The following is a 22815-nucleotide window of genomic DNA, read 5'->3' on the forward strand; positions in this document are numbered from 1 at the left end:
TTCAAAAATAATAGTGATGTACATTGCTACAACACTAGGAGAAAGGATGATCTTCACTACTCAAGGTTAAATCTAACTTTGGCTCAGAAGGAGATAAATTATGCTGCCACGAAAGTCTTTGGTCACTTACCTAATAGCATGAAAAGTCTGACAGACAGCCATATAGCATTTAAAACGAAATTAAAAGAATTTCATAATGGCACCCCCTTCTACTCATTAGATGAATTTTTGGATATATTAAGTGGGCAATTTCCCCAGCCTCCACAAAAAAAGTGTCATGTAATATTTTATGCAATGTAATATCTTGTATAGACAAATTTTATTAACCTGACGCATTCCACATCATTACGAAGTGTCGTATTCATGATCTATTGAACAAGCACTAATCTAATCTAATCTAGTTAAAACCCTGTCCAACAGATCTCAACAGTGGATCCAAACAAAATGTGCCTCGTGACAATACATCTTCTGCATTCCCCATTTCTACCTAGCCTTCCTTTTTACCTCCTACAGCAAGGAGGAGGGGAGCTCTAGAGGTGAGGTGAAGCCTGCTCTCTCAGGGGAGAAAACAGTGATTACAAATCCTGCTAGCTCATGAGCCATGATATGGTATCCCCACTACTGAGCTTACCCTGCACAACACATGTAATGCAGTTGGAAATATTTCCCTGCCACAAAAAACCTTAGAAATGAGCCACAGATCACTTTGTTAACCAGTAAGACAAGACTGGCTAAACAAACAGGTATACAATGTGGGACATAGAACATTAAAAGTTTATATTTCCCAGGAGTTACCAAGGGAGCAATATCAGAAATAGAGATGTGACTGCATTACAAGAACTGAAGTGGAAAGATGAGGGCATACTTAGAGAGAGTACATCAAAAATATTCTATGAAGGATGTGGAGAAAATTACAAACATGAGTATGGAACAGGCTTTGTATTAAACGAGTGTCTGGTAACACAAATCAAGCGTTTTGTGGCAATTAATAAACAATGCCTCTCTATTAAACACAAATCTGGGGACATAACATTTGTACTTGTAAATGCACCTACCCCAACATAAGTGAGTGAAGAAGAGGAAAAAGATAAGTTTTATGAGCAATAAGAAAACACATGCAAGGAGTGTGTGTATCAGAAATATAAAAAATGTTCTTGGATATTTTAATGCTAAAGTGTGACAGGAAAGTATATATAGAATGAACATTAGGAGCAAGAGCTTACATGAGAAATTGGATGACAGTGGCTGATCAATTTTTTGTCTGCCCGAGATCTAATAATCAGCTCTGCAATAATACAATTCATAAATCACCAGTTGGGAAAACTGTGAACCAAGTTAACCAACTGTTGTATATGTGAAGCAAAAGGAGATAGTAAAAGGTGGTGCAAGGTCATACAGAGGAGCAGATGAGGATACAAATTATTATGTACCTGTTGAGAAGCTCAAACTACAAATGCAATTCAGCAGGAAACAAATGAGCAACAGCAACTTGTTGTAGATAAACCGTAACAGACTGATACAGCTTGAAGATACTATGTGGCTGTGAAGAATAAGTTTGAGATACTTATGCAACATGGACCATAAACTTAAACACTTTGAAATCATCATGAAGAATACAAGGAAGTGAAATGGGAGAACTGAGGGCAGAAAAGATTAAATATCTGACATGTGTGCTAAGAGAAATTGAGGTGATAGGTAAAAAAAAAACAGTATGCAAATGTTCCAAAATTACAATCAAGTGATAAGTTGAAGAAGAGGCAAGTCTCTAGTCATTATTGATAAAAATGGGAAGTTAATAGTTGACAAAGAAATTATCCTAGAATGGCAGGAGGCATATTTTGCATGTCTGTTAAATGCAGAAGACCCAGAAGAGATGTATCAGCAAACAGAACAAGAAAAGAAAAAGTAACACTTTGCGAATGGTGGAATGTGTTCTTTACTTGCCTCTGTGGGTGAGGTGAGAGTGAAACAATGGTGGTTCCACTATCAGTCATTTATTGACACATAATATCCTTTAAACAAGCAGAGCAACACATTGTGTTTTAACTCACTCAATTCCTTGCGGCAGCGATCTGGCATGAGTCGTAGCGTGCAGATTCCAAAGACTGCTGAAATGCTGACGGTTTTTGTTACAGCAGAACACCAGGCTTTGTATTCTTCCATTCAGTACCATACCCATGACCCTCTGTGGTGGCAGCATGGTCTTCTCCTTGAGAATTCACTCATTGCGTTATTAGCATGCAGCTACAGTGTGGCATGAAGTGCTCTGTCCTGGAATCAAACCAGCAACCCTCAGGCTCAGCATCTTCTGATGGAGTTCATCAACCTCTAGGTTCACAGGTGGCCCTTTTGGTGAGGCCACAGTCCCTTTGTCCTCACCAGCCACCTGGCAAAGTACCATGTGAATTTCTTTCTGGTAACATCTAGGATGGCATCTTTCGTGTTGACCCATTGGCACAGTACTGACATATTCTTCTGTTGAGCAGCAAAGCAGCCAAGTTGTTGCAGCATAGTATGACACCTGCTGACTGACTATCAGTCTGTCCATCTGGGTGAGGTTTCTTCATCTTTTCTTTCTCCCCTCAAAGGACACCCTCATGCCCATTTATTGGAGGTATTTATTTAGTGTTTTTGCCAGTGTCACAAAATTTCTAGGGCAGTGACTGACTCATTGGTCATTCATCTATGCTTCTCATGTTGGGCATAAATATGACCAATATCAACACATGCACCGGCATTCCCTGTTTTAGATTTATGCTGGCATGGTTGGGCTCTGTCCTACTGTCCTCCTCCGCAATGCCAGATATGCCACACACATCAGTCAGTATGTTGACAGTTCCTGGAACATTGACCACTAATGTACAAATTGCACTGGTAGTTGTTCTCCTTGGAAGCATTATCTATCTGCTCATTTGTCAATCTGTCAAAGTGCTGACTGCTACTGCACAAACTCTGATGGTCATCGGTCTCCTTGTTCGACAGCTGCCACTTCTGAATATTGTTGCTTAACATGTCAAAGTCTCTAAAATGTTCACTTAATCTACAATAAGTCTTTACGTGTTTTTCTGATGGATCTCTGCTTTGAACAACAATAAATAACACATAATTATTATAAACAATTATTATTTAGAATTATTAAACACCATAAATAAGAAATAGTTTATGTTGCTGAAGAGGGTGTGAGAAAGGCAATAAATAGTTTGAACAACATGAAGGCACCAGGAGAATATCAAATAACATCAGAGATGACTAAGGAAAGAGGTGAAGCCCTTGTTAAAGAGTTGACCAGACTAATCCAAACTGATGTGGAAGAAGTATCAACAATGTAGGAAACTTATTGTAAGGAAGACATGTAAAGTTGCAAACAGGCATGATTAAAAGACACTCACACACACACATACAGCTTTCAGTCACAGCCTTCATCACTAGAGAGAGAGAGAGAGAGAGAGAGAGAGAGAGAGAGAGAGAGAGAGAGAGAGAGAAGCGCCCTCATACACACACAACTGCCATCTCCAGCAACCTGGGCCAGAATGCAACATCACATGGCACGTAGAATACAAGCACCAATCTGGAGGGGTTCGGGAAGGGGAAGGAATAGTATTGTATGTGTGGGGAGAGAGATGAATGCTCTCTATTGGAGTGTGCAGAGGCTAGACTGACAACAGGTGTAGCTTCAGGAGGTTATGGGGCAGGGAGGTGAGGATAAAAAAGGAACAAAATATGAGAGGAGTGGGGAAAAACAGGTGGATGCATTGGTAGAGGGCTGCAAATAAACAGAGTGGGAGATGAGAATGTGGAGTAGATGATAGGATGGAAGGGGTGGAAACTGTTGGGTGGAGGGTGTATGGACAGTTTGTTACCACAGGTCAATATACTGGGTTATGTTACTCAAAAAAAGCTACCTACGGTAACATACTGTCCTCACATCCTCCACCCAACAGTTCCCACCACCTCTGTCCTATCATCTCCTCCACATTCTCATCGTCCACTCTGTTTATTTTCACCCTTCTGCCAATGTATCCGCCTGTCTCTCCCCGTTCCTCCCTTTTTTGTTCATTTTTTCCCCAACTCCCTGCCTCACAACCTCCTGAAACTGCACCTGTTGGCAGTCTAATCCCTGCACACTCCACCGACAGTGTTTGTCTCTCTCCCTAAATGTACACTACTATCCCTTTCCCTTCCCCGCCCCCTCCAGATTGCTGCTTGCATCCCAAGTGACGTAGCATTCTGAGCCGAGGTGCTGGCAGTCATAAGTGTGTTTACTGATTAAGACTGTGGCTGAAAGCTGTATGTGAGTGTCTTTTAACCATGCCTGTTTGCAACATGATGTGTCTTCTTTGTGGTAAATAGCAATCTGTCTTGTCCTACATTTTGATATTTCTACCTGGAGTTTCCATTATTTAATATGGAATAAGGATGAGATAGCAACATAATGGAAGCTAGTTGTCACTGTACCAATCCACAAAAGGAAAAGCAAAAGATACTGTAATGACTATAGTGGGATCTCAGTGCTGAATACAGGCTACAAGGTCTTATCCTTGATAATTCCAGAAAAACTCAAGCCAACTGCTAAGGAAGCAATACAGAATTACCAAGCAGGTTTCAAATCAAGAAAAATCTACAACTTAGACAAATATGGGAAAAGTACTGGGAATTTAACAATCTAGTATTCACAACATTCATATATACTTCAAAGGGATGTGATATTATCCATAAAGTGAGCATGCACAATATTCTTTGGTTTTGAGCACCTGAGATAATAATCAACTTGGTAAAAAGCATGCATAACAGAGATGAAAGTTAAAGTAAGGTATCAAAAAGGAATTGCAAAGTAAGTGGAAGTACCAACTGGGGTACGACAAGGTGATGCATTGTCATCTTGTCCTTGAAAGTGTTATACGTGAGATAAAATGAGTAGGAAAGAGCATCAATCTCAGTGGAAATCTGCAAAAACTACCATATGCATGTGGCATGACAGCTATATTAGAATAAAGAAAAAAATGATAAAAACAGTGGTAGGCCTGAGTAGTAGTGCAGGACAGGTGGGCTTGAGAATAAACCCAGAAAAGACAGAAGTGAGAGAAATAAGTAGAAGGATGAATGATGTGCCAGGGAATTTACAGGTGAGAGCGATGACATTGAAAATAATCAAGAACTTTAAGTACTTGGAATCACACTACAACCAGAGGTATCATCTAGAAATAAATCAGTGAATTATTGTCAATGCTTCCAGATCATATTACAGCCTAAAAGCAGACATAAAATCAAAAATAATGTAAACAGAAGTTAAAATGAAGGCTTGTATTACAAAAATTGTCCCAGTGCTGTCATATGGCATTGAAACACAGTACCATCAAGAGCAATAGAGAAAAACTATTGGTGTGCAAGAGAAACATCATGAGGAAGAGTTTTGAGCCAATGAAGGAAGAAACAGGACTGAGGAGCCTGAAAAATTAAGAAATATATGCTATGATGGAACAGCATATTATTATACAAAATGGAAAGGTTAAGTAATTACAACAAGCTGGACACGTTTGCAAGGATGATAGATAATGCTGTTGCAAAAGTAGCATCAATGAAATGGCCAGAGGGGAGGATGGCCCATGGGAAGACCTGTAAGAACTAGAGTTTACAGGGGGCTAGATGGAAGTTGCCCAGGACAAGACCTGCTGGAGGTATTTTGTAAGGTCAGCATGTGATCTGCTAGATGCTGGTTATGTAAGTGTAATTAATTTAAAACTGCTGTACTTTTCTTTGAGAAATGTCATTCTTTGAAGATGCTTGAAAATTGTTGTATAGCCATCACAGAGGTATTGCGGTGTGTGAGAATCAGCATACAGAGGTTCTCTAAAGTGAGGGGATGTCTGTTGTCAGACAACACTTGCTTGTAATTAGAAAATCTTTCAATGCTTACTTATGCAATTGGAGTGTACATTTTGACTTTTTTTTGTTTCAAAGATTAATCTAAAGAAATTGACACATTGATATCAAAATTTCAGAGGTGGTTACTGTGTTTGGTACAATATCAATATTTTTGTTTCAGTACCCATACCTGATGTATATTAGGAACAGTAAGTGACATGACAATGATAACAAGAAGATGAACCATCAATTTATTCGCCAAGTGTATCAATACATTCTTGAGCAACATTGTTGCTGTTTTTGTGAGCCATTTGAAGTGTTTTTCTTTGCAAACATTAACTACATTAATTATGTATTGTGTCACAAACTGACAATGTTGACTGGAATACACTCTTTAAAAAGCAGTTCAGACAAGAAGAGAATAGAAGCTTTTGAACTGTTGTGCTACCATAATAATGCTGAAGATTAAATGAGTAGATCATGCAAGTAATGAGGAGGTACTGAATAGAATTGGGGTGAAAAGAAATGTGTCACATAACTTGATTAAAAGATGGGATCAGTTGCTAGAACACATAACAGATGAGTACAGTACTCATGATCAAATAGATATGGATTGCAGCAGCTGTTCACAGATGAAGAGGTTTGCACAAGACAGAGTAGTGTAAAGAACTGCATCAAATCAGTCTTTATACTGAAGACCATAATAATAATTAACAGTAACAACAGCAATAACAAAAAACTGATGTTTAACACAAACATGTAAAGAGAAATCAAGTAAGATCTTAAAAAAGACATTATCCTTGAAAAATGACAAAAATGCAAAATTAAATTTTCATTTCTGTAGGTAGAATATTCAGGATTTTAGTACCTGTGAATAATGTGTAATTGATAAGGAAAATTCTTGGCATTGCTAATAAAGCTACAATAAAATGAAATGAAGCTGCCAATCAACTGCATGATGAAAATACACTGAGGTACCAAAGAAGCTAATATAGCCATGCGTATTCAAATACAGAGGTATGTTAATAGGCAAAATACAGTGCTGCAGTTGGCAACACCTATAAAAAAACAAGTGTCTGGCATAGTTGTTAGATCAATTAACTGCAGCTACAATGGCAGGTTAACAACATTTAAATGAGTTTGAACATGGTGTTATAATCGGTGCATGAGCTATGGGACACAGCATCTCCGAGGTGGCGATGAAGTGGGGATTTTCCCATATGGCCATTTCACAAGTGTACTGTGGATATCAGAAATCCAGTAAAACATCAAATCTCTGAAATGGTTGAGGCCAGAAAAAGATCTTACAAGAACGGGACCAACAATTACTGAAGAGAATTGTTTATCATGACAGAAGTGCAACCCTTCTGCAGATTGCTGCACTTTTCAATGCCGGGCCATCAACAAGTGTCAGTATGTGAACCATTCAATGAAACATCATCAATATGGGGTTTTGGAACAGAAGGGCCACTCATGTACCCTTGATGACAAACAGCTTTATGCTTTGTCTGGGCCCGTCAATGCTGACATTGAACTGTTGATGACTAGAAACATGTTGCCTACTTGGATGAGTCTCATTTCAAATTGTATTAATTGGATGGACATGTATGGGTATGGAGACAACTTCATGAATCCATGGATCCAACATGTCAGCAGGGAACTATGCAAGCAGATGGAGGCTCTGTGATGGTGTGGGGTGTGTGAAGTTGGAGTGATATGGAACCCCTGGTATGTCTAGACACAATTCTGACAGGTTTCACATACATACGCATTCTGTCTGATCATCTGCACCCTTTCATGTCCATTGCACATTCCGACTGACTTGGGAAATTCCAGCAGGACAATGCGACACCTCGCACCTACAGAGTAGCTCCAGGAACACTCTTCTGAGTTTAAACACTTCCTCTGAGCACTAAACATGACAGACATGAACATTATTAAGCATATCTGGGATGTTGTGCAACATGATGTTCAGAAGAGATCTCCAGCCCCTTGTAGCCTTATTTATTTATTTATTTATTGCAATACGTATTCCATAGATCCAGTTCTGCATGTTAATGCATGGATGTGGAACAAGTGAAAAACATTTAGTTCATTATTACATTAGTTTCCATAAAACAATAAACAAAGATTAACAACACAAGTTGGAAACACAATCGGTAGGATAAAATTACACTCATAAGCAGAGTTCCAGATACAACATTCTGATTTTGTCCAAACTATTTTTCACAGATCACCAATTAATCTGATTAAAACAGCAAGATATATATAATAGGAATATAACAGGAATATATAATAGTATTTGGGAAATAAAATTAGCTACCTCTGCTATAGAATTCTTCTAAAGAATAGAAACTTTTTTCAAGCAAGAACTCCTTTAGCCTATTTTTAAATAGTTCTTTTTTATATTACTTGTAAGTGCACTGAAGATATTTGTGCTTCTGTATTTAACATCTTTTTGCACCAGGGACAGATTTTTCAGGTCACAGTGTATGTCACATTTCCTCCTTGTGTTATTGTGATGGTACATTTCATTTGTTTCATACTGAGAAGGACTGTGAAGCATGGATGTCATGATTGAAAAAATACATTGTGAAGTAGTGGTTAGGATCTCTATTTGTTTAAAAAGATTTTGACATGAGATTCTTGGAGGCACTCCATACAAAATTCGGACAACCTTTTTCTGACCTGTAAAAACCTTTTTCAATAATGGTGAATTGCCCCAGAAGATTATTCCATAACACATAAGTAAATGAAAGTAGCCAAAGTAAGAAGATTTTGAGACATTGATGTCTCCAAGTTTGGTGATTATCCAAATGGCAAATGCTGCTGAGCTGAGCCTTTTCAGGGTTTGGTTGAAGTGCTATTCCCAGTTAAGCCTGCTATCTATATACACATGCCCAAGAATTTCAAACAATCTGCTCTCTCTATTTACTGGCTCTCATATATAATGTTTATTTCCTGTGGACTTTTGACACCAGAATGGAAATGAATATAATTAGTTTTGCTGAGTTTTATTGATAGAGAATTTACTGTGAACCACTTCAGAACATCCTCAAGCAAGTGGTTGGCATTTAATTCTAGATTAGAGAGTCTCTTACGGTCTGTCATAATACTTGTGTCATCAGCAAACATTGTAAAACTGCTTGCTTTGTTTGAGGACAATGGTAGGTCATTGTTATCTATGAGAAATAGCAGGTACCAAAAACATAACCTTGTGGAACTCCATATTTTACTGTTCCCCAGTTGGGCTCTACCCCTCCTATGTGACTATTGTTACCACCTAGTACTATTTTCTGCTGTCTGCTCTGTAGGTAGGATTTGAGCCAGTTGCCCATTTGTCCGTGGAGTCCATAGTGGCATGCTTTCTCTATAAGTATTCTATGACTAACATAGTCAAAGGGTTTAGACAGATCGTAAAATATGCCCACATGCAATGTCTTTTTGTTGAGGCATTCCAAAACGTTACTCGCAAATGAAAATATTGCTTTGGTTCTGGAGATACCTTCTCTGAATCCAAACTGGTTTTTACTTATTATTGCATGTTTTTCTTGGTGACTGACTATCCTGGCATATACTAGCTTTTCAAGAAATTTAAAAAATGTAGTCAGCAGAGAGATACGCTGATAGTTTGTAACATCCGAGGCATTGCCTCTTTTGTAGAGGAGCTTTACAATAGCATATTTCATCCTTTCAGGGAAGATACCTTGTTTGAGAGAGGCATTGAATATATGAGATAGGACTTCACTGAACTCATTGCAGCAGGCTTTTAGAAATTAGCTAGAGATGTTGTCACCACCAGTTGAATTTTTTGATTTTAAAGAAAAAATGGTTTTTCTTACTTCCTGTACTGTTATAGGGGCCATACCTATCTGCCCTATGGAGTTTGTAAAATAACCTTTCAGTATTTTTAATGCTTCTTCTAAGGAGCCATTGTGTCCTGCTTTCTCAGCAACTCTTAGAAAATGATCATCGAAAATTCATGCCACAGTACTTTGAGTTTGTACCTGTCTATCTTCATTCTTGAGAACAATGTTTTGGGACCTACTGGGGCAATTTGCACCAGTCTCACTCTTTATCACTTCCCATACGGTTTTGATTTTGTTACTAGATTTATTAATTATGCACCACAGATACAAACTTTTTGACTTCTGAATAATTTTGCTTAATACTTTGCACTAATTTTGTAGTGATTTAGCTGGGTGTGGTTGTCTGAATTTTTGTAACAATGTACAATTCTCGTTTCCTCTCTTGCATGAAATCTTAATACCAGTGATCATCCAGGGCTTTTTGGTATGTTTTGTGGTTTGGATCTTGTATATCCTTTTTGGGAAGGTGCTTTCAAATCTCAGTGCCACTACATTACTGAAAAAATTGTACTTGGAATTGGCATTTTCTAAATTATACATAGGTGCCTAGTCTGTGGCTTGGAGATATGATTTAAAAACCTGGATAGTTTCTTCATTAACTGTCCTGTTTTCCAACTGAGACCACTATCATTCACATAAATACTTGTGCTGTTTATAGGGGGTCTTTGTCCATCATGGTCAGATAGACCATTCATGACTTGCCTGGTAGTCGTATCACCTATTTTGGTCTAGTCAATAAATATATTATTGATTAGTGTGCTTGTACATGAAGTTATCCTAGCAGGGAAACCAACCACAGAAACCAGATTATATGTGGACATCAGATTTTTTTTCTAGATCTGATCTGTCTCTGGAATTTGTTAGCAAGTTAACATTGAAGTCTCGAAGCTCTATCACATCTGTTTTGTGTTTGAATGTGTATATTAGGAGAGCATCTGGCTTATTCAAAAAGAGACTAAAGTTCCCAGAAGATGCTCTGTATACTGTGACTATTGATATATGGTAATTATTCAAAGACAATTCTGTGGTATCATTTTTTACATAAATGGCAACGCCACCTTTTTCTTTACATTTTCTACAAAATGATGTTGATAAGTAATAATTGTTTATTATAAGTTTTTCTATGCCAGAATTAATATGGAGCTCACTAAAACATAAAACATGGGCATAATCTATACATTTTGGCTCATGTATATTGATTATAAGCTCATTGATCTTACTACTTAGGTCTCTAATGTTTTGGTGATAAATTGCAAGTTTTTGTTTAGCAGAAGCAGTTACACTCTTTCCTTTGAAAAAGAAGTTTTTATTGAAGGTCTGGGAAATGTATTTTTTACCTATAGATTTATGGATGGCCCTGCAAGATTCATGGTGTCAGTTCCCCCCAGGACTCCTTCAGACATTAGTTGAGACCATGCCACGGTATGTTGAGGCACTTAACGCGTGCTTGTGGGTGCCCTACACAATACTAGGCAGGTGTACCAGTTTCTTTGCCTCTTCAGTATATTACATGAATATACAGTACCATTAAGAAGGATATCCATGGTTGCCTCCCTTGGGAACAAAAAATTCACCATCCCAGTTTTCACATATCTAGATGCATGCAGCTTCACAACCCTCAAATGGTTGTTGCCAGTTAGCATTTACTTCAATATTGCACACCAGGGTATGATTACTCCAGGGTATGATTAATCAATATCACAAGATGGTAATTGATTAGTGACTCATGAGTAGCAATTTAATGTGGATTTGGATGTGCTAGGATGAAATGATAATGACTTGGAAATGAGTGGACTCAATTCCTTAGCAGATAAAGGCTGCTTGCTTTTTCCAGACTTCATACCTGTCATACATCCTGAGGTTCCAGATGTGTTGGTGCAACACAGCAACCCTCACGAAGTATGCGACATGTAATGCTCCCTCCAAGGCTATATTCTGCAGCACTTGCAGCTTTTGTATCACATCTGAAGCAGCACTCTTGAGACATTCATACTCCAAAATTGTGCAATGTCACCTGAAACAACCATCTGCTGTAACTACTCAACATAATTGTAGAATACTATTGTTAGGTATGTCAATGTAAATGACAAGAAAATGTGAAATCTGGGAGTGTAAAAAAAAGGTTTTACTATACAATGTATGTCGCAGCTCTGCATGGGTAACATTAAATATCTACAGGTGGATGAGTTGTCTGGTGTAGTGAGAATAAATTGTACATAAAATACCATCATTTTGAATCAGTTTATTTATAAGTGAAAACTGCACATGCACCTTATGGTGAGTCCTATAACTCTCCACCCCATACGCAGACTCAGAAACCTGCAGCCATGACCATCACAGAATCAGTGGTGCTTCTGTTTGAGACCTTCCACTTGACTCTACACCAAAGGACTCTGATCAACTTTGGATATGAAGCTGCAGATTGTGAGCTCTGCTTGTATCCTGTGAACGAAACCAGCAGCATTTGCCAACCATAGGCACCTTCTATAGCTGCAGGCAGGGTTTCCTCCACATCTCATATGAGCCCCCCTCCCCCAGCAGACCCACTGAGTGTGCAGTGGAACTCCTCCTGACCCTGGGTGTTATTTCCCAAAGGGGCCCTATTACATTCCTAACATTGGAGCCTGAGTACTAGTAAACCTGCCTCACCCTCCTCCCCCATGTGTGCCTGCTCTGACCCTTCTGAAAGAGCAGCCATCTGTCACAGAGTGAATGGGTGAGGCCAGATGGCCAGCTTCCCAACTGACTCTCTGTCTTGAGTGACACAACCGTGTTACCACCCTCCACTCAACCTGCAGTGAGCACGGACCCCCACATCAAGTACACTGGAAGGTGCCTCAGCAGCAGAGCCCATATATGAAGCAAGTAACACCCAAGGTGTCCCAAGCAATGTGCCAGTTTCTCCACTACTGCCACACACTGAGACAGCAGATGGCTGACTGTGACCAAATGTGTCATCAGCTGTTTGTGAACTATGGTCAACTCCTCCTGCATCTCCACACAGCCACATGCACACCCTACACATCCTTCTGCTACTAACGAAAGAATTAAACTGTGAAAACAAACAGAAAAAGTGAAAAATCTTTATTATTGAAGGATGATGACAGCCTAACTATGATTAATGGTTACTAGCCATCCACAACAAACAAATAATTGATTATAGTGCTACAGTTTGCACAATTGTACTCATTAGCATTAATAGCATGTGATACTGTACCTCTCAACTACAAAAATACACAGTCAAATGAAGAATTAAAATTTGCAAACACACAAAGAATCTATGAATTAGCCTGTTAACACAAACAGAAAATCTAAATATGGGACATGGTAGTCTCCTGGTGCTACAGAAAAGATGCCTATCTCTGATAGGCTGTGATCAACAGGTACTGGCCAACCAAAACAAACAAACAAATCACTCCTGTGCTACAGATTACATGAATGTACTCATTACCATTACTAAAATGTGATACTTTACCTCTTAAATACAAAAATACACAATGCATTTAAGAATTAAACTCTACAAACACATGTAAATAATTTAAGAATTAGACTATGTATACAAGCAGAAAACCTAAACACATGACTCGCTAATCTCTTGGTGCTTCACCAGAAACAGAAAAAGGTTACAAAATATTCCTATTTTTAATGCTGAATTTGTGATATGAAGAGCATGTTGAAGTAAGAGTAGCTTAGTGTTGTCCCCATTCTCATATTTTATGCATGTAATTCTGAACTACATAAAGTGACTTTTTTCAAAGTTTAATGTCAATTAAATAGCTAAAAATTATTTATCATTATGTTGAGAGAAACCCCCCCCATGAACCATGGACCTTGCCGTTGGTGGGGAGGCTTGCGTGCCTCAGCGATACAGATGGCCGTACCGTAGGTGCAACCACAACGGAGGGGTATCTGTTGAGAGGCCAGACAAACGTGTGGTTCCTGAAGAGGGGCAGCAGCCTTTTCAGTAGTTGCAGGGGCAACAGTCTGGATGATTGACTGATCTGGCCTTGCAACATTAACCAAAACGGCCTTGCTGTGCTGGTACTGCGAACGGCTGAAAGCAAGGGGAAACTACAGCCGTAATTTTTCCCGAGGACATGCAGCTTTACTGTATGATTAAATGATGATGGCGTCCTCTTGGGTAAAATATTCCGGAGGTAAAATAGTCCCCCATTCGGATCTCCGGGCGGGGACTACTCAGGAGGATGTCGTTATCAGGAAAAAGAAAACTGGCATTCTTCGGATCGGAGCGTGGAATGTCAGATCCCTTAATCGGGCAGGTAGGTTAGAAAATTTAAAAAGGGAAATGGATAGGTTAAAGTTAGATATAGTGGGAATTAGTGAAGTTCGGTGGCAGGAGGAACAAGACTTCTGGTCAGGTGACTACAGGGTTATAAACACAAAATCAAATAGGGGTAATGCAGGAGTAGGTTTAATAATGAATAGGAAAATAGGAATGCGGGTAAGCTACTACAAACAGCATAGTGAACGCATTATTGTGGCCAAGATAGATACGAAGCCCACACCTACTACAGTAGTACAAGTTTATATGCCAACTAGCTCTGCAGATGATGAAGAAATTGAAGAAATGTACGATGAAATAAAAGAAATTATTCAGATAGTGAAGGGAGACGAAAATTTAATAGTAATGGGTGACTGGAATTCGAGTGTAGGAAAAGGGAGAGAAGGAAACATAGTAGGTGAATATGGATTGGGGCTAAGAAATGAAAGAGGAAGCCGCCTAGTAGAATTTTGCACAGAGCACAACTTAATCATAGCTAACACTTGGTTTAAGAATCATGAAAGAAGGTTGTATACGTGGAAGAACCCTGGAGATACTAAAAGGTATCAGATAGATTATATAATGGTAAGACAGAGATTTAGGAACCAGGTTTTAAGTTGTAAGACATTTCCAGGGGCAGATGTGGACTCTGACCACAATCTATTGGTTATGACCTGTAGATTAAAACTGAAGAAACTGCAAAAATGTGGGAAATTAAGGAGATGGGACCTGGATAAACTGAAAGAACCAGAGGTTGTACAGAGTTTCAGAGAGAGCATAAGGGAACAATTGACAGGAATAGGGGAAAGAAATACAGTAGAAGAAGAATGGGTAGCTCTGAGGGATGTAGTAGTGAAGGCAGCAGAGGATAAAGTAGGTACAAAGACGAGGGCTGCTAGAAATCCTTGGGTAACAGAAGAAATATTGAATTTAATTGATGAAAGAAGAAAATATAAAAATGCAGTAAATGAAGCAGGCAAAAAGGAATACAAACGTCTCAAAAATGAGATCGACAGGAAGTGCAAAATGGCTAAACAGGGATGGCTAGAGGACAAATGTAAGGATGTAGAAGCTTATCTCACTAGGGGTAAGATAGATACTGCCTACAGGAAAATTAAAGAGACCTTTGGAGAGAAGAGAACCACGTGTATGAATATCAAGAGCTCAGATGGCAGCCCAGTTCTAAGCAAAGAAGGGAAGGCAGAAAGGTGGAAGGAGTATATAGAAGGTTTATACAAGGGCGATGTACTTGAGGACAATATTATGGAAATAGAAGAGGATGTAGATGAAGACGAAATGGGAGATATGATACTGCGTGAAGAGTTTGACAGAGCACTGAAAGACCTGAGTCGAAACAAGGCCCCCGGAGTAGACAACATTCCATTAGAACTACTGACGGCCTTGGGAGAGCCAATCATGACAAAACTCTACCAGCTGGTGAGCAAGATGTATGAGACAGGCGAAATACCCTCAGACTTCAAGAAGAATATAATAATTCCAATCCCAAAGAAAGCAGGTGCTGACAGATGTGAAAATTACCGAACTATCAGTTTAATAAGCCACGGCTGCAAAATACTAACGCGAATTCTTTACAGACGAATGGAAAAACTGGTAGATGCAGACCTCGGGGAGGATCAGTTTGGATTCCGTAGAAACGTTGGAACACGTGAGGCAATACTGACCTTACGACTTATCTTAGAAGAAAGATTAAGAAAAGGCAAACCTACGTTTCTAGCATTTGTAGACTTAGAGAAAGCTTTTGACAATGTTGACTGGAATACTCTTTTTCAAATTCTAAAGGTGGCAGGGTTAAAATACAGGGAGCGAAAGGCTATTTATAATTTGTACAGAAACCAGATGGCAGTAATAAGAGTCGAGGGGCATGAAAGGGAAGCAGTGGTTGGGAAAGGAGTGAGACAGGGTTGTAGCCTCTCCCCGATGTTATTCAATCTGTATATTGAGCAAGCAGTAAAGGAAACAAAAGAAAAATTTGGAGTAGGTATTAAAATTCATGGAGACGAAGTAAAAACTTTGAGGTTCGCCGATGACATTGTAATTCTGTCAGAGACGGCAAAGGACTTGGAAGAGCAGTTGAACGGAATGGACAGTGTCTTGAAAGGAGGATATAAGATGAACATTAACAAAAGCAAAACGAGGATAATGGAATGTAGTCAGATTAAATCGGGTGATGCTGAGGGAATTAGATTAGGAAATGAGACACTTAAAGTAGTAAAGGAGTTTTGCTATTTAGGAAGTAAAATAACTGATGATGGTCGAAGTAGAGAGGATATAAAATGTAGACTGGCAATGGCAAGGAAAGCATTTCTGAAGAAGAGAAATTTGTTAACATCGAATATAGATTTATGTATCAGGAAGTCGTTTCTGAAAGTATTTGTTTGGAGTGTAGCCATGTATGGAAGTGAAACATGGACGATAACTAGTTTGGACAAGAAGAGAATAGAAGCTTTCGAAATGTGGTGCTACAGAAGAATACTGAAGATAAGGTGGATAGATCACGTAACTAATGAGGAGGTATTGAATAGGATTGGGGAGAAGAGAAGTTTGTGGCACAACTTGACTAGAAGAAGGGATCGGTTGGTAGGACATGTTTTGAGGCATCAAGGGATCACAAATTTAGCATTGGAGGGCAGCGTGGAGGGTAAAAATCGTAGAGGGAGACCGAGAGATGAGTACACTAAGCAGATTCAGAAGGATGTAGGTTGCAGTAGGTACTGGGAGATGAAGCAGCTTGCACAGGATAGAGTAGCATGGAGAGCTGCATCAAACCAGTCTCAGGACTGAAGACAACAACAACAATGTTGAGAAAACTTCATTAACAACTCTTCCTTAAAAAACCACTTGACTTGTTATTTATAGTAACAGTAGTCCCATCTGCAAATAAAAAATACGTAGCACCCGTCAATTTAATTGATGAAAAATCATCAAGACACAAAAAAGAGCAGTGGCCTTCAGATGGGACATTATGGGACACCAAAAATACTTAGTCTCCAGTCAGATGATTACTGATAACCTAATTTACATGACTTCTATACTGAGATCCAATTTCTTGAAACTTTTTGCAGCACTGCTTGTGACACCATAATATTCTAATTTACTTAAAATAATATCACAGATATATTAAAGCTGTGCACCACAATGGTAATCAAACACAGACCCATCTTGTAGACTTTGTGACATTCGCCTGCTTTATTTCATCATTGCTCGTCTTCAATGTTGAAGTACTGTGTTGCTACACTGGCTGAAAAATAGGGGGTGGAAGTTTGACACTGACTATGTAAATGATGTCCCCCCCCCTCCCCCCAATATACATATTTAATATGGCCAGTGCACTACTGTTTCACTTTCAATAAGCCTCTTTAATAGTTTGCAGGCAAACATCCACATACTGCTACAATAGTTTACTGTTGAACATCTACAAGCAGTAAAAGCCAAACCACACATTTCACAGTGTTTCAAATAAATTGAAGAGACACTGTCGTTGTTTCTACTCACAGCCTAATTATGTTATACTTATTTCAGAATTAAGCTGATGCATTGTTGTTGTTCTAACCAATACACGTTTCTTGCCTGAAACTCGGCTGTGGACTGACTGTCTCGGGACCAAACATCATGCCCTTATATATCCTCACAATAATAGGCACTGAAACTACACATTGATCGATGTTTAATTTACAGAAATTACAATTAAAACTTAACTCATTAAATTATCTGAATGCATCAAAAAACTGGTTCTTTTTAACAGTTTCTTCTACCACAAGGGTTAGGCCGAATTATTTGTTTAAATAATGACATTAACAGATATTGTTATGCAAACAATACTGTTGATAAAAAAGTTAATTATTTTGCAATTAATTAAAAGCTGGCTTTGCTAACATGTTTTTGAATAGAGCCAAATAGATCCTTTAAGGATACAATTAGTTGGTCCTCCAAATGTTTATAATTAGTACAGAATTAGTACTAGGAATACTCAAAATAAATTAGAAAATCAATTAAATACATAAAACTAAGTACAAAATTGGATCTGGTGTTATATTCTTTAAAACTGAAGGTCAATCTTCTCCTTTTATGAAAATGCCAATTATACTCATGTGTGTTAATGGTGAATGGCGAATGAATCTTTTTGTTGTGCCTATCTTGGCTCAGCATGTCCACTATATGGTGAGTATCAACTTTCCTTCTCTGGTATTGTTAATGGTAATTAGTCAGACATGAAAAAAATGAATTTTAAGGAGGCAGATAGCGAAACAAGTGGGGAAGTAAAAATATCCCAGCTTTCTTCGTCACAACTTGCCTATCCAGACATTCCTTATAAATATTCTCACGTGTATTAGTCTAACACACAGTTTTCTTATGTCAGAAAGTTTCAGTGTTGATGCTATTCTGCTAACATTTACATGGGTGTATTGATTATTCTCAGAGGATAAAATTTATTACATATGAATCATATTTACCTATCTTATTATATCAGAACAGGAGCATATTTTCAATGAGCATTGTTATTTAATGTGCTACTGAGAGGTATTTTTTTTTTACCTCAGATCAAAATAATTAAATAATTTGTAGAAAGAGCAGCTATTAGGATACAGTACTTTTACTTCTTCAGATACATTAATTTACTACAGTTTAGTAATAATTAATTTATTGCAGTTTAGTAATAACTTTTCTTACTTTTATTTCCAGGGGAAAGGAAAAGTAATTACTTACTGGTTACTTGGTGAAAAACAAAGTCTACCAGTGGTGGCAAATGGCAACAGGGGTCAGATGCCTACTGTTGTAACTGATTCCAGCATGAACTGTGCACTTGCAGTTAGTGCCGAAGAAACTGGCTTAGTATCAATAAGAGGAGGTGCAGGAAATACAAAGAGGAGTGTTACAGAGGCCTGCAACAATGTCTGTGTGCAAGAAGGAGATAAGAATATAAGTGCTGTTTCATCCAGGACTGAAACTAAAAATGGCAATAAATTATCAGCTGCACAGCAATGTGATATTAAAAAGCCAATTCCAAAGAAGTGATTGTTTACTTAGCTTAAAAGGTAAAACTCTGATGTTTAATTGTACTTCATTTCTAAAAGAAAAGGAGAAGTTTCAGTTAGTGAAAATAATATTAAAAATCATATGTAAATACTTAATTTTATGAGCTTCACTGAATGTCACACTAGTCTTGATATAGACTCATTTATTCTGCTGGTAGACATACCAGATAAGAGAATGAGCAGGACTGCATGTGCAACAAATTTAAAATAATGAGATTTTGCCTATTTTGAGGGCAATTTGATTTAGAGTTTGCAGATTAGAAATATGATGTGTGGTAATCTGATTAATTATTAAATTTCTTCTTGATTCCAAGGAAATCATTTGTAAAATGTTTGAAGAGCAGCTGTTATAAACACCTCTGTTGCCCTCTGACATTCTTTTTTTTCCAACATGGTTCACAACATGCAGATCTTAATATCATATCTAAAATATTTTACTTCCCAATATATCATTAAGTAGCACTAGAACAAGATTACTAACAATAGGTAAGTGAATTTCTCTTATGTGATTAGCTCAGTTGCATCTTTAAGCAGATTAGTCAGCAGCTCAAGCAGTTATTAATATCACTGTTGTGATTAATGACATACAAGTGGATGGGCTTGTGGTTATCATTCACATTTGAAGCTAACCTTCTTAATCTTGATAATTTTTCCTATGTGTCGGAGTAAACTGCAACTGAGGTTATAAAAGGTGTATTTGTTAAGTAAGTGCCATTTTGAAATCATAACATACAACATGCTTTTGAGTACCATCCTCATAGAAATCGTCACCTGATTACACAACAGCTGCATAAAGCACAGTTCTTGACACTTGAGGAAACCCATCACATAACACTGCAATAGTAAAGAATCTTCTCTCTCACTTTTTCATCAACTTTCTGCAAGAAACGTCAGTATGACTGAAGGTCACCCACTTTGTGCTTCATCATGCACATTCACACAGTTGTCTTTAAAAGTTCTCTTCAATTTCTGTACCATCACATCACTCATAATGTTTTCTCCACACACTCCACTGATCTGATGATGAATTTCACCTGTTTTAACAAATTTAGCACTAATAAAACGAACACTGTGCATATTTCACAATCTTCGAGATTCACAATTGGAGGAGGCACTTTAAATACTCACAAACAAACATAAACACAGTGAATATTGGCGGTGATTATGTAGATAAGAAAATTAAAGAGCAGACTTTTATGTAAAAACATTGCTAAGCAAGGTCTACTTGTTTTATTTTTATTTCAAAACAGTACTTACTTAAGAAACATGCCTCATATATGAACCAATATTTTCCTGTATATTAAATACCTAAATGATTTCCAAGTGTTCTGCAGCTCATTACAATCACATGACACCCAGAAACAGAGGGATGCAGTTCAGATGGGACAACTTTCCATGCTGCATTGCAACTTTGCCTCACCTAACTCCCTCATCCCCCTCACAGCCCATTCTACATCATTACATATGTCAACCACTTCATGAATGAAAGGCACTCATGAGAGATTAACTCTCATGATATCAATAAAGGCTCCACCACCATAATTTTGAACAACACTATTATCATTACTGGTGGAGGACCTCTATCAGTGAATGGAAACACCTGTCTGCAAGGCTTCCTGCAGTGATCCTTACCCAGAAGTCCAGAGTGACTTCCAGTCCTTACTCAGATTTCTATGCCTTCTGAAAGCCCCTCTTCAGAATGTCTCTCTTCTCACTCTCACCTTTCCCCTAATACATACTTTCTTGAATTCTACCTCCAAGGATACCTCACTATGGCTGTTCACAGAGTTCCAGTGAAAGAATCTACACTTTTATAGGCCAATACCCTCACAGTCTACTGCAATTAGCTGACACTCCCATATCCAACAAACTAATCACTGACCATCCCAGTTGCAGTCCCTTTACACCTGGTACTCTGTCACTGCCAATGCTACCTTTCTCCACAGCAGTATCCCCAATCTACTCATGTGATCTTATGCGCAGTGACTATCGTAACTCCAGGTATACAACTGTTGCCCACATTCCACACTCTCTTAACTTTTTTTTTTTACAGTTTATACCCACTGCAGCTCCCTCTAGTACCATGGAGGTTATTCTTAACACAAGCTCTATCCCCATTTTCCTTATTCTTGTCAGTGGTTTCCATGTATTACTTTCTTAGAGATTTCTTTGAGTATTCTGTGTACACCCTCTCATTCTTTACCTTATCAGTCCATCTAATTTTCAACATCCTTCTATAGTATCACATCTCAGATGCTTTGATTATCTTCTTTTCTGGTTTTCCCACAGTTCATGATTCACTACCATGCAATGCTGTGCTCCTAATTCACATTCTCAAAACCTTCTTCCTCATATTAAGGTCAATTTTTGGTAACAGTGGACTTCTTTTGGCCACAAATGCCCTCTTTACATGTACTTAGCAGCTTATGTCCTCCTTGATTTGCCCTTCATGTGATATTCTGCTTCCAGGATAGCAGAATTCCTTAACTTCACCTACTTTGTGGTCTTCAATTTCGACATTAAGCTTATTACTAAACTTATTTCTGCTACTCCTCATTACTTTCAACTTTCTTCAGTTTACTCTCTATTTCTTTACTCATTAGACTGTTTGTCCCATGAAACAGATCCTGTAATTCTTCTTCACTTTAACTAAGGATACCAACATAAAATGAGCAAATCTTATCATTGATAACCTTTCACCCTGAATTTTAATCCCACTCTTGAACCTTTCCTTCATTTCTGCCATTGCTTCTTAAAAACAAAGATGATGTGACTTACCAAACAAAAGCGATGGCAGGTCGATAGACACACAAACATACACACAAACATACACACAAAATTCAAGCTTTCGCAACCAACGGTTGCTTCATCAGGAAAGAGGGAAGGAGAGGGAAGGAGAGGGAAAGATCAAAGGATGTGGGTTTTAAGGGAGAGGGTAAGGAGTCATTCCAATCCCGGGAGCAGAACGACTTACCTTAGGGGGAAAAAAGGACAGATATACACTCGCACACACACCCATATCCATCAGCACATACACAGACACAAGCAGACATTTGTAAAGGCCAAATGTCTGCTTGTGTCTGTGTATGTGCAGATGGATATGGGTGTGTGTGCGAGTGTATACCTGTCCTTTTTCCCCCTAAGGTAAGTTTCTCCGTTCCCGGGATTGGAATGACTCCTTACCCTCTCCCTTAAAACCCACATCCTTCCGTCTTTCCCTCTCCTTCTCTCTTTCCTGATGAAACAACCGTTGGTTGCGAAAGCTTGAATTTTGTGTGTATGTTTGTGTGTCTCTCGACCTCCCATCACTTTCATTTGGTAAGTCACATTATCTTCGTTTTTAGATATATTTTTCCCACGAGGAATGTTTCCCTCTATTATGGGTGAAAGACTACATCAGTGTCTTACACACTTTTTAATCTGAATGCTTCATTCTTTGTCTTCAATTTTTAGTTTTCCATCTTGGTTCTTGTACAAAGTACATACTGTATATTATCATTCTTTCCCTACAATTTACTCCTGTTTTTCTCAGAATGCTTACAGCTTGCAACATTTTACATTGTCAAATCCTTAGTCCAGGTCAACAAGTATTATGAACACATCGATTTATCTGAAGCCTTGCTTCCATTACGGACTGCAATCTCACATTGGTCACTCTGGTGTCCTTACCTTTCCAAAAGTAAAACTGATTGTCATCTAACTGATCTTTAGCTTTCTCTTCCATTCCTCTTTATATTATTCTTGTCAG

The 22815-nt window shown here is 38.3% G+C and overlaps 1 protein-coding gene across 1 annotated transcript in view; it reads left to right on the plus strand.

Annotated features, from left to right (window-relative positions):
- LOC126266906 (atrial natriuretic peptide receptor 1-like) overlaps nt 1–22815 on the plus strand; it is a 1198842-nt gene that overhangs the window by 1161544 nt on the left and 14483 nt on the right. The window contains exon 9 of the mRNA XM_049971583.1: nt 18715–19067. Within this exon, the coding sequence (XP_049827540.1) occupies nt 18715–19047 (333 nt within the window). The 3' untranslated portion in view covers nt 19048–19067. The remainder of the gene's footprint in view (nt 1–18714; nt 19068–22815) is intronic.

The sequence above is a fragment of the Schistocerca gregaria genome, chromosome 4 (genome assembly GCF_023897955.1).
Source record: "Schistocerca gregaria isolate iqSchGreg1 chromosome 4, iqSchGreg1.2, whole genome shotgun sequence".
NCBI lineage: Eukaryota > Metazoa > Arthropoda > Insecta > Orthoptera > Acrididae > Schistocerca > Schistocerca gregaria.